This window comes from Sprattus sprattus (genome assembly GCF_963457725.1).
Source record: "Sprattus sprattus genome assembly, chromosome: 13".
NCBI lineage: Eukaryota > Metazoa > Chordata > Actinopteri > Clupeiformes > Clupeidae > Sprattus > Sprattus sprattus.
The window spans coordinates 14,197,308-14,214,807 of record NC_137911.1 but is presented as its reverse complement, the minus strand read 5'-3'; the positions used below and the strand labels follow the sequence as shown (position 1 = coordinate 14,214,807).

At 48.1% G+C, this 17,500-nt stretch overlaps 1 protein-coding gene across 1 annotated transcript in view; it reads left to right on the top strand.

Moving 5' to 3' along the window:
- akt1 (v-akt murine thymoma viral oncogene homolog 1) overlaps positions 1–17,500 on the top strand; it is a 52,438-nt gene that overhangs the window by 26,818 nt on the left and 8,120 nt on the right. Inside the window, exons 3-10 of the mRNA XM_080850728.1 lie at positions 5,080–5,208; positions 7,381–7,492; positions 8,262–8,388; positions 9,317–9,448; positions 9,874–9,939; positions 11,054–11,122; positions 11,431–11,575; positions 14,471–14,598. Coding sequence (XP_080706854.1) covers positions 5,080–5,208; positions 7,381–7,492; positions 8,262–8,388; positions 9,317–9,448; positions 9,874–9,939; positions 11,054–11,122; positions 11,431–11,575; positions 14,471–14,598 — 908 coding nt within the window. The remainder of the gene's footprint in view (positions 1–5,079; positions 5,209–7,380; positions 7,493–8,261; positions 8,389–9,316; positions 9,449–9,873; positions 9,940–11,053; positions 11,123–11,430; positions 11,576–14,470; positions 14,599–17,500) is intronic.

The window sequence follows — 17,500 nt, the reverse complement described above, 5'->3', positions numbered from 1 at the left end:
TGCAGCTGGAAGGCACGTGGGCGATAGACCTCTGGTGTCACATTCCACAGGGCTGAGTGGTGCGCCAGCACGCGGTGTTCTCCTGTTAATAACGAGCAGTCGAGCCAGGAGTGTTTCCCTCCTCTGTGAGCAGGGCCATGTTGCAAAGCAAAGCAAAGCAGTCTCTTGGTGGGTTTACTTAGTCTCAATACATCATCTCTCTTCAGTCTGGCTTCAATAGGGCACTGGGCCTTTTTTGGAGAGGTCACTCTGTGTGAGTCGTCATCTTTCGGGGAAACTTGATGACACACACACACACACTTACATGCGCTCACTTAAACATACGCACACATACCCTCTCACTCTCTCTCTCTCTCTCACTTGCACGCTCACACACACACACACACACACACACACACACACACACACACACACAGCAGTCACCTCTGCCCAGAGTTCTCTGCTGTTAGTGTCACTCCAGAGGCTGGCATGTGGGGTGGCGTCATTCGTCACCAAGAGCACGCGGTGATCTGCCAATCGGTGCCAGCCATGCAGCCAGGGTTTGCAGCGTGCGTCAGAGGTGCTGGCACACAACAGCCGGACCCCCTCGTGTCCCCAGAGAGGAGGGCTAATGCTGTTTACAACACATGCTTGCACGCACACACATATGCACATAGGCACACACACACATACACACACACACACAGACACACACACACACAGACACACACACAGACACAAAAGAAGACACACTCACACAAACACAGACACACACACACACACACACACACACACACACACACATACACACAAACGCACACACAAACACACACACACACACATACACACACACACACAAACACTTGCAAGTTCGCACATACATTTTCTCGAATGTTTACACGTACATATAAACACACATACACTCACACACTCCACAAACATATATACATGTACACACACACACACACACACACACACACACACACACACACACACACACACACACACACACACACACACACACACACACACACACACAATTAGCCCCCACACACACACATGTGCCCCTGCCTATCAGCTGTAATGTGCCCTAGCCAGGCTCCATTGCTCCCCTGTTGCCTTGTGGGAGCTTGGCTTTCAGAGCCGCCTGTCATCCTAGCTGTGCTTAGTCACCACGGAGAACACACACACACACACACACACACACACACACACACACACACACACACACACACACACACACACACACACACACACACACAGACAGCGTTCCACAGCACCAGGGCTGGGTGAGCTGAAGGCTGAGTCAAAGGCTGCCTGACACTGAGCTAGGGTGTGTGTGTGTGTGTGTTTTGGAGTGTGTGTGTGTGTGTTTGGTTGATAAAAAAGGCCATAAACATATACGTTGAGTGAACAACTTAGTTTGGTATTCAGGATATAGCAGGTGTTTGTATGACTCAGCCTGTCAGTGTATTTAGGCTGTGATGATCTGCACACACACATAGCTGCTTTATCTTTAACCTGACTAATCTCATATATGATCAGCCATTTACAGTAAGCCATGGAATACATGGTAAGATGCCAAGAATTCAACAGCTTACAATGCGGAAGCTCAGCTAACAACAAAGTGCAACTTAGCAGCGCAGGTACAATACAGCACAACGGCAATATCTACAACCCAAGACACAATGTACAGCTCAGTGTCATAGTATACTGAGACATAGAAGTCACAATAATGTATTGTATGTAGGGTGTGCTACGCGTATGCTATGTATACACATGTACAAATAAAGCAAGATGTTAACAAAGCCAAGGTCAAGGTCTGATTCACAGGGAGGGGGCATACAATGCTAGTGAAAAGTGCTCCATACAGGTAAAGTGCTGTGGACAAAAGACACTTTTTTGGATGAATGGAATGTAGTAGTAATAGTATGTAATAGAAATGTAATAGGAAGTGTATCAGTGGGATCAGTGCATTTAAGGCCACGGGGGTGGCTCACTGCTGGGGTCGATGCTGGAGTGGAGGGTGCAGGGGGGTGTTTTGGGGAGGGGGGGCGGGGTAAGGTGCCTTCTGCAATGGTGCAGCAATGACGTGTGACTCATTACCCCCTACGAACCCCCCCTTCTGCATTGTGCACATACTGTCCTCTGTTCTCACTATACCCTCTTGTCCCAGCCAACCTACCAACTACCCAGCCAGTCAGTGCTGCGATCCAAGAGAGAGCGAGCGAGCGAGAGAGAGAGCTGCTGGGTCAGCCAAGACTTGTGTTTGAGCCCAGAGCCCTGCCTCTGCACTGCACTGCACTGCAGCTCCAGGGGCCTGGGAGAGCGAGGGGAGCCGGGGGCAGGTTCCCACCACTGAGCACTACTTGCTCTCTCTCTCTCTCTCTCTCTCTCTCTCTCTCCCTCTCCCTCTGTCCCTCTGTCTCTCTCCCTCTGTCTCTCTCTCTCTCTCTCTCTCTCTCCCTCTGTCTCTCTCTCTCTCTGTCCCTCTCTCTCTGTCTCTCTCTCTTTCTCTCTCTCTCAGCAGCACCGCCGGCCAGCCCGCCCGCCCCTGGCAAAAGCAGCAGATAGATAGATAGATAGATAGATAAATAGATAGATAAATTAACTGATTGATTGATTAATTCTGATCAGAGAGGAAAAAGGGTTGGGGTGTTAAAAGGTTATTTTATCATTTTATTCTGAATGAAGTGGTTCTGTCTATTATTGTATATGATTGTTCCATTTAAAACACATACAATAACATCATTAATTAGCAAGCAGGCATTTATAAATGTTCCAACTATAATTCATCAGTTGCTGATATTTGACTAACAAAACTAAGAATGGAGATTTATCAGCAATGTGTGGGGACAAAACGGCTGATCAATACAAATTGTGTTTTTATCAGCAGAGATGTTTCCGAGCTGAAAGCACTGTAAGCCAAGGGCTGACAAAGTAGAACTAATTTCTTTGGCTGTTATGGAGAAATACTTACTCCGCAGAAGCGAGCGCGGAAAAAAAATCTCCCCCTCGTGCCTCGATGAAAAATGGCAACAGGAGTAATAACATATTGGGCATCTGCTGCAAATGAAAGTGTGAACTATATGGTGCTTTGTGGGGCCAGATGTTTGTGCCGCCTCTTAACCAGTTGCAGTAAATCAGGTGTTTTGCGGCCCATTTGTAACGGTTTGTTTTTAAATTGTTGACAGGCGATAGCCTCGCGCTAATGCACTACAGCTCTTTATCATACGAAATCAGCTCCCGACATGGAGCAGGTGTATCATTCAGTTGTAGATTGGGCAAAGGCAGTTCAGATTTTAAATTCATCTCTTGTGTGCAGTAAGGTGCACACAATGCCTCTCATCTCTCTATGCAGGAGTGTTAGGCATGGGTTTTAATGACTTGTTTCATGGTTTTAGGTCATTAAATGTCTCATACAATAAACAAATACTAACTGACATCATAGAGCAACAAGCTTGTATAAGAATCACATTGGCTGGATGGTGTAAGCCTGAGCTGAATGCAGGTCAGATAAAGCTAACATATGCATCATGCTTCCCTGTGTATGGAGTTCACTTTAGTCCTTGACTGTATTTGAATGGTGGTTTCCGTGAAGCACGTGATAACAGTGAAATGAAGTGTGTCAAGAGTCAGGGGAGAGACCCAGTGCGAGGGCATCCGTTCATAACTGACTGAAACCCAAAATGGAGCTTGCCGAGGACAAACGTTAAAGGAATATGTCACATTGTACAAGTGTATTAGGTTGAGAGGGAGATTTAGAATTGGGGAGTTTCATATTCATCTTTGAATTCTCAAGCTTTAAACATCCTCCTCATGTGCTTTACATTTGCATGGGTTCCTCCACCACAGCCTCAAATTTAGTCCAACTGCAGTGCATCAGACAGTTTGCTGATCCCCTTTTGTTTATGCTGTGACCTCACCGTCGTGACCACCTGACCAACCCTGTGTGGCTAAAGGTCTGCGGCCCGCAGTGTGTGTGTGTGTGTGTGTGTGTGTGTGTGGGTGTCTGTGTGTGTGTGTGTCTGTTTGTGTGTGTCTGTGTGTGTGTCTCTGTGTGTCTGTGTGTCTCTGTGTCTCTGTGTGTCTGTGTGTCTCTGTGTGTGTGTTCATGCCAGAATCTCAAAAGTCTGTGTCTCGTAGACAGGAACAGACGTCTGGATTGACTAATATTGCACTCTCTCCCACTTTTCGTTCCGAGCAAGTGTGCGACAGGAAATGGGGCAATTAAGGACAGCTTGCTCCAGCCCAGCATGGGGTTAATATCCAAGGCTCGTAATTAAAAATAAATTACATTTTTGATGTTGCTCTCACTCCCTCTCTTGCTCTCCCGCGATAAATATTCAGGCCTGCTCATCTCTTCTGTGCATTGTGTTGTGTGCCGTAGTTGCTACCGTTGACTCTTTCGTTTTTGGAAAAAACAAAAAAAACATTGTGACAGCGTAAGCTGTTTTCCACTAGCATCTGGTCCAGCTTCTCCTTTCCCTTCACTGCACAGATTGAGCTCTGTCACCTTCCTGAGATGTGGAGGGGGTTTGCGAGTGTGTGTGTGTGTGTGTGTTTTCCTGCTGATGTAGTCGAGTGCGTGTGTGGTCTGGTTGGGAGCGCGCAGGCAGGCGGAGGTGGCACAGACGGAGCAGGGGCGGGGGTCCTGACTGAGTATCCGACTCCTCTCTGCGCTCTCGACGGCTGCCTGTCTGACTCCTGTCAAAGCAGCAGAAACAAGCAGTCAGTCACACAGAGGCATGACGGAGAGGATGGGACCTCATCATCTGTCACCCAGTAAAGGAGTCAAAGTTTCAAACGACAGTCGATTCACACGTGAAGTTCATACATTTTAGAATTATTTTCCCCTCCTTCTCACCCCAGTCATCATAAGGGCTATCCCACTCACATCTCTCTGGGGTTCGTGGTGTGCTGTAAGCATTGTGCTTTCCTCACTGGAGGGGATGTGACGTTTCTGTTTGCTATAGAATGCTGTTACTATCAACTATCGACAGCACCCACACTTCACCCATTGCGCCCTGTGAGCACTGTCTTATGCTTTCTCTCTCTCTCCCTCCCTCTCTCTCTCTCTCCTCCTCTTGCCGTCTTCAGGAGAGTACATCAAGACCTGGCGGCCGAGGTATTTCCTGCTGAAGAGTGACGGTACGTTCATCGGCTACAAGGAGCGGCCGCAGGATGTGGACCAGCTGGAGACGCCTCTGAATAACTTCTCTGTGGGCCGTGAGTCAAGCTGGAAATCTTACTGCCTCACTGGACACTTAGCACAGCTAGGCTAGGGAAGAAGACGTTCGTTAGCTCACACATTATTATATAGGCCACAGTGGCGTAATGTCCGAGCTTACCAACTGACTGTTTACTGACAGATGTAGACAGAAAAGATGATTGTAAGGGGAGAAATAGTTTTTGAAGAATTTATTTGATAGAATATTGAGATTGTCCATTTTTCAGTAATGTATTTTCTCCTTCTTAAATCCATGCTCAAAACGAGTGCAGTCAGCTAAGTACAATGCTGTTTGATGAACGCAGTAGTGGTTTAAAGACAACCCCTCATATTGAATACGATAGTCACCCCACACCCCCCCCCACACACACACACACCTCAAGCATATGTCTGCACATGTTGTCCGTGATCTGTCACGTTCCGGCATGGCTCAGCAGAACCAGGCAGACAGAACAGACAGAGCAGAGCTGTGCTGTGTTGTGTTGAGATGATTGAGCACGCTAATTAGACAGCATATTGTTTGTTAAACAAAACGTTTCCTCCTGACACTCGTGAGTTATTGTGGTTATTAAGTGCCTGATCTGAATTATTTATCTGAGTGTGTGTGAGTGTGAGTGAGGGTGTATGAGTGTGTGTGTGAGTGTGTGTGAGGGAGTGAGGGTGTGTGTTTGTGTGTTTATGCGAGGATGTTTGTGTGTGGCTCATAATGCTATGAGAGTGCAAGTGTGTTTGTGCATCTAGATGAAGCATACGCGTGTGTGTTTGTGTATGTGTGTGTGTGTGTGTGTGTGATAGAGATGCTGCAGACGGCTGTGTCTGCTGCTTGTCTTTGCTCCGCTGATGAGCCATGCTGCAGCTCAGTGGTGTCCCACGCTGAGACGTTCCATCTCTACGACAGCCAGCCTGTGTGTGTGTGTGTGTGTGTGTGTGTGTGTGTGTGTGTGTGTGTGTGTGCGTGTGTGTGTGTGTGTGTGTGTGTGTGTGTGTGCGTGTGGGTGTTCTGCTTCTTACACCAGGCCTCAACTCTCAAGCCTCTAAATGCCTCATTTTCTCTCTCTCTCTCTATCTCTCCTCCCCTCTCTCTCTCTCTCTCCCTCTCCGTCTGCCGTCTGCTGCCCACAGATGATTAGCAAACTTCAGATCTGAGTTGAGTTGTTAGCTCAGCTCTGTTGACGCTACCCGTCAGAGGGTGTATGAAGAAAAGCTTAGTCATTAACCTCACGGCAGTGTCACTTCCTGCTAATAGTGCCCATTCATAATGACCAAGACACGCTGTAGGTGAGAGTACATGGTTCATGGAACATGGTCATGGTCAAGGGGCTTAAAATGATAAAGTCTTACACCTGACATCTAAACACGTATGACTGTGAGTGTGAACATTGATTTGATATTTGATAATGTAAAAGACATTCATAGATATCCAATCAAACAAAGGCTGTTACACATAGGAGTGAGTCAGGCTGAATTGACATGAATTTAGACGGATGTATTTAGAACTTAGAATTTAGAACTTTAGAACATGGTAATATTAGATGTGCTGTGCATAGTAACCTTGTGTAAGTGTGTCACGCTCTGGTTTATTTTAGTTCCCTAAGAAAATGGTGCATCAGAGAGCCGTTCCCTCCTGTGGACCTCACTGTACACCTGGTCTGCTTCCACACCACTGTGTGTGTGTGTGTGTGTATGTGTATGTGTGTGTGTGTGTGTGTGTGTGTGTGTGTGTGTGTGTGTGTGTGTGTGTGTGTGTGTGTGTGTGTGTGTGTGTGTGTGTGTGTGTGTGTGTGCTTGTGAGTGAGGAAGAGTGATGTGTATGTATGTATGTGTGTGTGTGTGTGTGTGTGGTGTAAACAGGGGCTTTGCAGGGTGGCACATGTGCATTTGTGTGGCGTTAACTGTAACAGAAAGCCAAAAACAACCATTGATGAAGAAGCAGCAAGAGACCAATAGAGGAGAGAGAGAGAATGAGTGTGATTGAGAATAAGAGTGTGAGAGAGAGAGCGAGAGAGAGAGAGAGAGAGAGAGAGAGAGAGAGAGAGAGAGAGAGAGAGAGAGAGAGAGAGAGAGAGAGAGACGATGAAGATAAATGAGTGTAACAGTGCTCCTCTCCTGCTCTGCCCCTGTGTGCTGGTTGCTGGCCTGCTCCCTGCTCCCTGGTCCCCGTGCGGGTGCAGAGTGCCAGCTGATGAAGACGGAGAGGCCCAAGCCCAACACATTCATTATCCGCTGCCTGCAGTGGACCACTGTCATCGAGCGCACCTTCCACGTGGAGACTCCTGAGGAGAGGTCAGTGCCACACACACACACACACACACACACACACACACACAAATACACACAAAACACACACACACACACGTTTGCACACACCAATGCTCAAACACACAGATATGCACACACGTTTGTGTGCCCATACACATGAATATGGATGTGCATATAAATCCATATTCATACTTTAGCTATTCATTCTTATATTCTCTCACACATGAACAGACACACAAACACACATACACACACACGCATGTGTATTCCCCTTACGTAGGCATAGAGTGGTTGCTCACAAATAACTGCACTTGCTCTGTAAACTTTCCCTGCAGACAAGACAAATCCCATCAGAGTCACAACCCTCCCCCGACACCTCCCCTTCCCGTTCCCATTTTTCTGTCTCTCTTTCTAGCTCTGTGTTTGTCTTTCACTCCTCTCTGGCATCTCTCTCTCTCCTGTCCCTACCTTTCATCTCTGTTCATACACACTGTTACACACATTCATCTGAATTTACTACTACTCAGAGGAACCAATTTGGGCATGGGCCATGACACACACACACACACACACACACACACACACACACACTTAGTGTATGTATCAGTCATATACTGATACATACACTCACAAACACTACATTTATTTGCTACACATAAATGAACTGACGCTCACACACACATACACACACACAACCTTGAACTCCGTGTCTGCTTGCTGGTTAAAGGTGAAAAGAAAATGTACTCTGGTCTTATCTGGCTTCCCCCCCTCCCACCCTGTCGCCCTTCCTTAGGGAGGAGTGGACGAAGGCCATCCAGACCGTGGCAGATGGCCTCCAGAAACAGGAGGAGGAGATGATGGAGTCCGAACCCGACCCCATGGACATGGAGATGTACCTGACCAAACCCCGCCTCAAAGTGGTGAGGGCCCACAGAGAGAGTCCGGCAGGAGGGGTGGAGGGAGGGGTGGAGGGAGGGATGGAGGGAGGGAGGGGTGAAGGGAGGGGTGGTGTGATTGGAACAACACTGCAGCACTGTGTCACACCAGACCCAAAGAGTCCAGACACAGCACATCAGCCTGACTAATGTTTGGGTCCCAACTATGAAGCCAAAGAGGCAGCTATGCTACAGACATTCAGTTTTCATACCATTGTTCATTTTGAGGTACATTCAAGGATTTTGTGAACATTTTCAAACTCTAGTCTGGAGTTTTGTTGCCCATGTGTTCATGTATTTGTCTTTACACACACACACACACACACACACACACACACACACACACACACATACACACATGCACACACACATACGAGCATCCACAAACAGACACAGATACACACATTTGCACATCCCCCAACACGCACTCTCTCGAACACACACACACACACACACACACACACACACACACACACACACACACACACACACACACACACACACACACACATGGCTTAACACCAGATAGTATGTCCCCATCAGTCTCATCGTGATACACAGGGACTCCACACAGCTGCAGATAGGATATCATACATGCGCCCCGTTTTTAACATTCTTGCTCAAAGCCGAGGTCAAAGGTCACTGCGATATAGCAACACACCACTCACCTAGCTATCCACAGAGGAAAAACACATGCCAGTCCATGACAGCGACGGCGTAAATATTTTGGTGGCCACACTCGCCACTAAAGCGTAACTAAGGGGCGTCACGCACGTCATCACGAATAGCGTCCCGCTGCATCAGGTGTTTTGTCCTGTTTTACCCATGCTGAATATGGTCCGGTCGAGATTAGCTTGTGAGTTTATTGTTTATTTGTTTATTTACCGTTTGTTTGTTACTCTCCACCACACAGACTATGCATGACTTTGAATACCTCAAGCTCCTGGGCAAAGGCACTTTTGGCAAAGTGATCCTGGTGAAGGAGAAGGCTACGGGGAAGTACTACGCCATGAAGATCCTCAAGAAGGAGGTCATCGTGGCCAAAGTGAGTAGAGGCTAGGGACCACATACTGTATGTGTCTGTTTTGAGTGTCTGAGTGGTTGAATGAGTGTGGATGTGTGTTTGTGTGTGTGTGTGTGTGTGTGTGTGTGTGTGTGTGTGTGTGTGTGTGTGTGTGTGTGTGTGTGTGTGTGTGTGTGTGTGTGTGTGTGTGTGTGTGTGTTTGGGGGGGGGTGGTTGTTTGTGTATCAATGTGATCGTGGTGTAGGACGAGGCTATTGGGAAGTACTATGCTATGAAGATCCTCAACAGGGAGGTCATTGTGGCCAACGTGAGTGAGGATTAATAGGATGGGGGACTACATACTGAGATGCAGGGAAGAGTGTGGGTGGATGGGTGTGTCTCACAAACCCTGTGACCTTTACCTCTCTCTCTCTCTCTCTCTCTCTCTCTCCCTCCCTCTTTTCCAGGATGAAGTGGCACACACTCTCACAGAAAACAGAGTGCTCCAGAACTCCAAGCACCCGTTCTTGACGGTGAGAGACTCCTCTCATCCCCCCTCCCCTCTTCCAGCCCCAAACACTCCCAACCACTCTTCCACCCTCCTGAATGGGCGCTCAATAGGCCCATGAATGTGCGCTCTCCTCTCTCCTCTGGCCTCTGAGTGTCCATTCACTCATTGGCCTCCAGTTTGTTTTAGGAACGCTTGAGCAACACTTCCGAGGGAAAAAGAGGGGGAAAGAGAGAGGGAGAGAGACAGGGCCCTTTAGTATCTGTCTCACCGCCTCTGGCACTGCCCCCTCCTGATGCTCTCTCTGATTGGACAGAGAAGTTGTCATCTGTGGTGCTTTGAATGATGACTGAAAGTTGCAGTATGTGACGATAATCCCGTAAACGTTTTGTCAAATTCTGCTCATTGCTCCTCACAGTCCTCTAGCTGTTGGTTCAGTGTTAAATGTAAAAAAAAGCACAGCCCTGGCTCTGTAAATGGAAAACAAACACAGTGGCTCGGACCAAGCCATCATTTTTTTTCCAGCCAATCACATGGTGCTTGACGATCACAGAAGGGCGGGGTGTAATTTGATTGGCTGTGGAGCTCAAATATTAGCAACCTCTCGCCATACTGAAACTGAATCGCGGACTGCATCTTTAAGTGATGTTGTTGCCAGTGTTTCTCAGTATCGTCTCTGAATACGTGCAGCTTCTTCCCCTCAAGGAGTTCTTCAGTATTCCCCACACAGGCGCCTCTCAGGTGAAGGACTCTTCATGTTTGAACTTTATGCCCACTTTATTGCCACGAAAAACTCCAGAGTTGAAATAAAAGGAAACCTTTCAGACTACTAAAGAGCTATTTGTGAGGATAAGGCTCTGTGTTTAACCTAGGTTCCTTGAGGACTCATTAACATAATTTTGGGAGAGCTTCTTTGCTGCTTGAATTGTTCACGTTGTCATGACATTGGCGATTTCCGCTAATTGGATTAGATAGCTAATGTTAGAAGTAACCTCAGTGATATGTAAGCTAAACAAGCTAAAATAATCTAAATATAAACATTTACTATGTTTTTAAAAGTGAAAACAAAACACTAATTGTAATTCTGTACGCTGATTTATTGTATCTTCTTGCCTTTGTTGATTCCCTCCTGTGGTCAGGGCCTGAAGTACTCCTTCCAGACCCACGACCGCCTGTGTTTCGTCATGGAGTACGCAAACGGAGGCGAGGTGAGACAGTCCACTAGCTGAGTTCTCAGCTTCAGTCTGTTCAAAAAGATTGAATTTTTTTATTTTTGTCTTATCAACATTGTCTTCAAAAAAACGAGAGAAAAAATTGGATTATTTCATGGTGTGGTTTTGCACTGGTCCCATTGTTAAAGAAGTTATCTCGTAGTGTGATTTTGCACTGGTCCCAGTGTTAAAGAATTGCTGATGAGTCACCCCAGTGACCGCGGTTCTTTACTGAGAAGTCAAGTTAGGTTTCCACTGATTCTCTAACCAGTTGTTCTCCTTTCCCCTTCTTCCTCTCTTTGCAGCTTTTCTTCCACCTCCAGCGAGAGCGCGTGTTCTCCGAGGAGCGGGCCCGGTTCTACGGGGCAGAGATCGTGTCGGCACTGGACTACCTGCACGCGGAGAGGAACGTGGTCTACAGGGACCTGAAGGTAATCAGTCTCAAAGCATGTGCGTGTTTGTGTGTGTTAATCAGCATGCATTTGTCTATGTGTGTGTGTGTGTGTGAGTTTGTGTGTGTGTGTGTGTGTGTGCGACCCACACACACACACTCAATCCTCTGCCCCTTGTCCTGCTCGCTGAGCTTGCACATCTGCAGTTCACCCTCTCAGCCACCCATAACACCCCCCTCCTTTCTCTCCCTCCCTCCCTCCCTCTCTCTCTCTCTCTCTTTCTCCGTTTCTCTGCTTCCCTGGGAAAAGGTGATTTGTTTGTTGTTTGCGGTCTTGCGGCATGGCTGCAGTTTGCATCGGGCCCAAGCCAGGCACTTCTGGGCTGTGTTCTGTTCATCCATGTCCTGACTCAGATCTCCATAGCAGCTGGGCCTGGGATACACACACACATACACACAAACTCCACACACTTACACAAACACCTCACAGACTCCTTCTTTCACACACACACTCACAGCACACACACACACACACACACACACACACACACAGCTGAACTCCAATGCGGCCAACGCAAAAGAGCAGCCACCTCAGATTTATATTTAGTTTGCATATTGTGCTTACTCTCTTTAAGTCTGCTATGTTATCACCTTTGCATGCATACTTGATGCAAAAAGCAGTGTATGTGAATTTTGGGAAGATTTTGTTTGGTGGCAGGCAGCACACTTGGGTGAGCTGTGCTTTTTAATATGCTACTCAGGGCTTTTGGTCTACTTCTAAGACTCTGCATTGTCACTGCCACGCCTAGCCTCTCCAGCAGGCAATCAGCTGTGTCAGAGCGCCGGTCGGATTTGGGTGATTGATGGCAGTAGAGAGTGTGTGTGTGTGTGTGAGTGTGTGTGTGTGTGTGTGTGTGTGTGTGTGTGTGTGTGTGTGTGTGTGTGTGTGTGTGTGTGTGTGTGTGTGTGTGTGTGTGTGTGTGTGCGAGTGTGTGTGTGCGAGAGAGAGAGAGAGAGAGAGAGAGAGAGAGAGAGAGAGAGAGAGAGAGAGAGAGAGAGAGAGAGAGAGAGAGAGAGAGAGACCGGGGCAGGGGGAGGCGTTGAAGGGAGGAATCCACTGCCCCCATTTCCTCCAGATGATGAAACCGAAGCTCCAGATCAGTATCACACACACACACACACACACACACACACACACTGACACACACACACACACACGCACACACACACGCACACACACACACACACACACACACACACACACACACACACACACACCGCTTCTCCCTCCCTCCTCCTCCACCTCTCTGTCTCTCTCTCTCTCTCTCTCCCCCTGTCTCTCCTCCCCCCCTCCACACACAAACACACACACACACACACACATACACACACACACACACCTACTCTCGTTATCCGGGTGCATGAGCTCAGCTCCCAGGCTGCTAAGGTTCTGGTGAAAGTGCCAGGGTAGCAGGATGGGCTGGGCTGGGCTGGGAGGATGTGCTGACTGCTGACTGCAGACTGCGGGGCTGTGCGGCTGTGCGGCGCTGCTGGCCCACGTGGGTCTCACAGCTGCCAGGTGACTTTTCCAGCCCAGAGGACACGACGATATTAGCGCAGGGGAGCTGCCTGGCCGCTAGCTGCCAACGCTTAGTCACAGGCCACACACACACACACACACAATATATATATACTTTATTTAATTCCACATTTCGAGTCAAGTTGAGTTGAAGTCTGAATAGTCCAACAAATGTAAGCAGGTCAACAGTCCATTATGGGCTTTACAGTTCAAGGGAAGAGGAAACATGGTCTCTTCCAAATAAACATGCTTCCTATAATGGCCAATATTGAGCAGTACTTTGCCAACTGTTTGGCCTTTGTTTTGTGTTGCCCGCCATTGGAAAGTCCACGTACCACCAGCCTGTGAACGTGACCTAAGCTGCCAAAACAATCAACTAACATTTGTATCCTAGGTTTTCTTTGGCAGTAACCAGAGAATTATATTTTAGTTTTTTTTATGAACGGTATGATTCTTCCAAAAACAGATCAAAGGCACATGACATTTCAAACTATTTTTACTTTTTTATTGTTCTGAGAAATAGTCTGGTATGTTCGAAATTCCAGAGAAGGTGTCTGCAGAAGAATTAAACCATTCAGAACAGACAGTAGTATGCTTATGCATCTGCTCATCCTCTGAGTGTGGGAACTGTGCAGCCATCAGGTCTACAGGTCTGTTATGTCTGGCAGTCCTTTAAGAGAGCTACGTCAGGTCATGGTCTGGACTAACTCATGCAGCATACATCCTCTCTGACGGCGGCATAAGTGTTGATTGTGTGTGATATGGAGTGGACAGAAAAGGCAAGCTTTGCCATCTTTTCCTGGAGTTTTAAGCAGGACCAGTTGGGCAGGTTTTGAGCTCTCTGAATCTCGTCTGCCTTGGTGTTCTAGGCTGGGGCAAGCAAGATGTTTTATTTTCATGCAGCGTTGCCTCCACTGAGACTAACTGGTCAAACACGACTGCATCAGAGACCTTTTTTGGTTGGGAATGAGAGGACACACACACACACACACACACACACACACACACACACACACACACACACACACACACACACACACACACACACACACCCTCACCCTCCCTAGAGCACTCCCCATGTCTGGGCCATTAGGCCATGGTTCGTCTGCTAAGAGCCTTGAATGCATGGGGTCGTGGGGTCATAAAGGTCATGGGTCAGTGACCCACAAAGCACAAGTGATGTTGAAATGGCCATCCTCCATTTGCAGTGTGCTTTAAAAGCGTGATGTGTCATGTGAAATTTAAACTTCATTATGTAAGGTCTATATATCATAATGTCTACAGTGTTGTACCATGTAATGTGAAAATTGCAATGGAAATTCCCTTTTTGTCTGTCTGTCTGTCTGTCTCATGGTACCGATCTGTCCTCCTCCAGCTGGAAACCTGATGCTGGATAAAGTCGGCCATGTCAAGATCACTGACTTCGGCCTGTGCAAAGAGGGCATCACGGACGGCGCCACCATGAAGACGTTCTGTGGAACCCCCGAGTACCTGGCCCCTGAGGTACGTTACACACCGCCAGCACAGTGCCGACTGATACTTAGCTGTCTCTGGGCCGCAGCCACATCTGTTCTCCTGTGTCCTGTAAATCAGTCCACCTGTCCCAAAGACAACTGGAGTCCAGAAGGGGTGTGGTGCTGATCCGGTGTCCATCCAGAGTCAGCACCTGTGTCAGTGTCAGTGGTCAGTGACCTTGAAAGGTTGTAGTGTGTGTGTTTGTGTGTGTTTGTTGTGTGTGAGTGTGTGTGGGGGGGGGGGGGGGGGGGGGGGGGTATGGGTATGGGAAATGGGGAGTGGCGGGTGGGGGTGACGACGACTCTCATTGTGAACCTGTTCTACCCATCATATGTAATTGAGAGCCAGTTTCATTTAATTCCCCCTCAATTCATAATTTACACACAACGTTGAGGAACACCCCTTGCTGGTTAAATATTCAGTAAGTCACGCCCATGATAACTTTCAAATATAGGGGTCAGGTTTCCTTTGTGTGACGCCCTCATCATGAAATAGCACTCAGGTCACTGAGGAAGTGATTGAATGGATGAAAAACAAGACGAGAAAGGTCTTGTCTCTCTCTCTATATATATAGATATATATGTGTGTGTGTGTGTATATATAGAGATATATATATATATATATATATATATATATATAGAGAGAGAGAGAGAGAGAGCGAGAGAGAGAGAGATAGATGTATAACTATGTAATATAAATATATCTGTCTATCTATCTATCTATCCTTGCATCTGTCCTTCTATCCATCTATCCATCTATCTAGACCGCTGTCCCTCACTAAAAAGGGATAAGCAGAAGGCATCAACAGTCTGGTTAGACACTTTGAATAGTCTAGAACTTTCCACCATGCTGCATGTGTGTACGGGTCAGAACTGACCAGACCAGGCATGCCCACTTGGTGCATGTGGAAGTGTGGGCTTATAGCAGCTGTTTGCTTATGTCTGCCTGATATTTAATGGTTAACGCCGCCAAAGGGAGACCTGTGCCACAGACACGTGTGTGTGTGTGTGTGTGTCGTGTGTGTGTGTGTGTGTGTGTTCAAGGCATATCCACCCCCACCACATTTTCAAGAGGCCACATTAGTAGGGTGTGGCAGTCCCCATGGCGTGCAGGTATGACATGTGTTTGAGTGTAACATGATAGGGCATTGTGTGTATCCGTGTGTGTGTGTGTGTGTGTGTGTGTGTGTGTGTGTGTGTGTGTGCGTGCGTGCGTGTTCTCAAAGGAATGTTTTCCGGGAGAAGGGTGCCCATGTTGACACAGTTGCCACCTCGTTGTTTTTAGCCATCTTATGGAATCTGCCTGGGGGGGCGGTGATGATGTCTCTGTGTGTGTCTTGGGGGGGCAGTGGTTGGGTGTGTGTCTGTGTGTGTGTGTGTGTGTGGGTGTGTGTGTGTTGAGGGGTGTTGTGGTGATGCGGTGTGTGTGTGTTTGTGTGTGTGTGTTGAGGGGTGTGGTGGTGATGGTGTGTGCGTGTGTGTGTGTGTGTGTGTGTGTGTGTGTGTGTGTGTGTGCTTGGCACCTCCTCGGGAAACGTGAGCCTCCATCCCTGGGGAAAAGGCCAGGGTGGCTGCAGCTGCCTCAGGGCTCTGCTGGGTGCTGAGGGGCTCCGGCCTACAGCTGCCTGGGATTCTTCCCCCCTGACCTGGGCTCAGGGTGGGCCACGCGCTGCTGCACTGGCCCTGGCCCTGGCCCCTCCCCGCCAGCCCCACACACACACACACACACACACACACACACACATGTTTTATGGGCTCTCACCACGGGTCTAACCTGGCACTGTGGCAGGTGCTTATGATTGGTCTGTGTGGTGTGTGTGTGTGGTTAAGTCTGTTACTGTGCAAATATGAAAAGGTTGTGTTGTATGTGTAGTCGTTTAAATGTGTGTGTGTGTGTGTGTGTGTGTGTGTTTATGCGTGTATTTGTGTTTTTACATTCTGTAAGGTGACGTATTGACAAGTTGTGTGTGTGTGTGTGTGTGTGTGTGTGTGTGTGTGTGTGTGTGTGTGTGGGAAAGCATGTGTAAGACTATTGATCTTCAAGGTTTTGTGTGTATGTGTGTGTGTGTGTGTGTGTGTAGTACACTATAGCTGCGTCTCTGTGTCCATTGTCACTGATGTGAGGGAATGTGATCTCACCACTCATGGAGTTCTCATGTAATCCTCTTCACTTTCCGCGCCCTGTTACCACAGTGATGGAGTCACCCCTCACAAGGGAAAAGAATGCTAACGCTAGGGGTTTGCTGCTGGCCACTTCTCTTTCTTTCGCTTCCCTCTCTCACCTGCCACCATCCCCCCCCCCCCTTTGTGTACAAAGCCATTGTTCGAACCTGATCATTAGCCGATCCCCTTCCCCTCACAGTGCAGGCTCTTGTGTCACTGGTGTTGTGTGAAACCAGCAGTCATAGGAACATTAAAGTTAAACCTTTTCAGTTCCTTCAACCCCCCAACCCCTATCCCCCCCCTGAATGGCCGGCCAGCTTGTTGACATGATAACACTGCCACCAGCACCGCTGTCCTGAGCTCCAGGGGGCGTTGCCATGGTGACAGGGTCGCCTCTCTCGGGCGCGAGCCCGGGCCGTGTTACAGGTTTTTTTTGGGTAAACAATGCCCTTGTTGTGTGCGTTTCGCTGTGCTGGAATGCTGTCACGTCTGGGAACGGTCCAGAGGAGAGGAGGGGAGCGAAACTAGATGTCCCCAGCCACACCCTGCAGGGGCCAAAACTCTGGACAAACATCAGGCTGAACGAAAAAGAAAGCGAGAGAGAGGTGGAGGGAGGAGAGAGAATGAGAGAGAGAGTAGGGAGGGAGAGAGAGGGAGGGGGAGAAGAGGGTAGAAGAGGCCACTAGGTTATTTTTGGTGAGCTCAACTGACGATAAAAAGGGGAACCA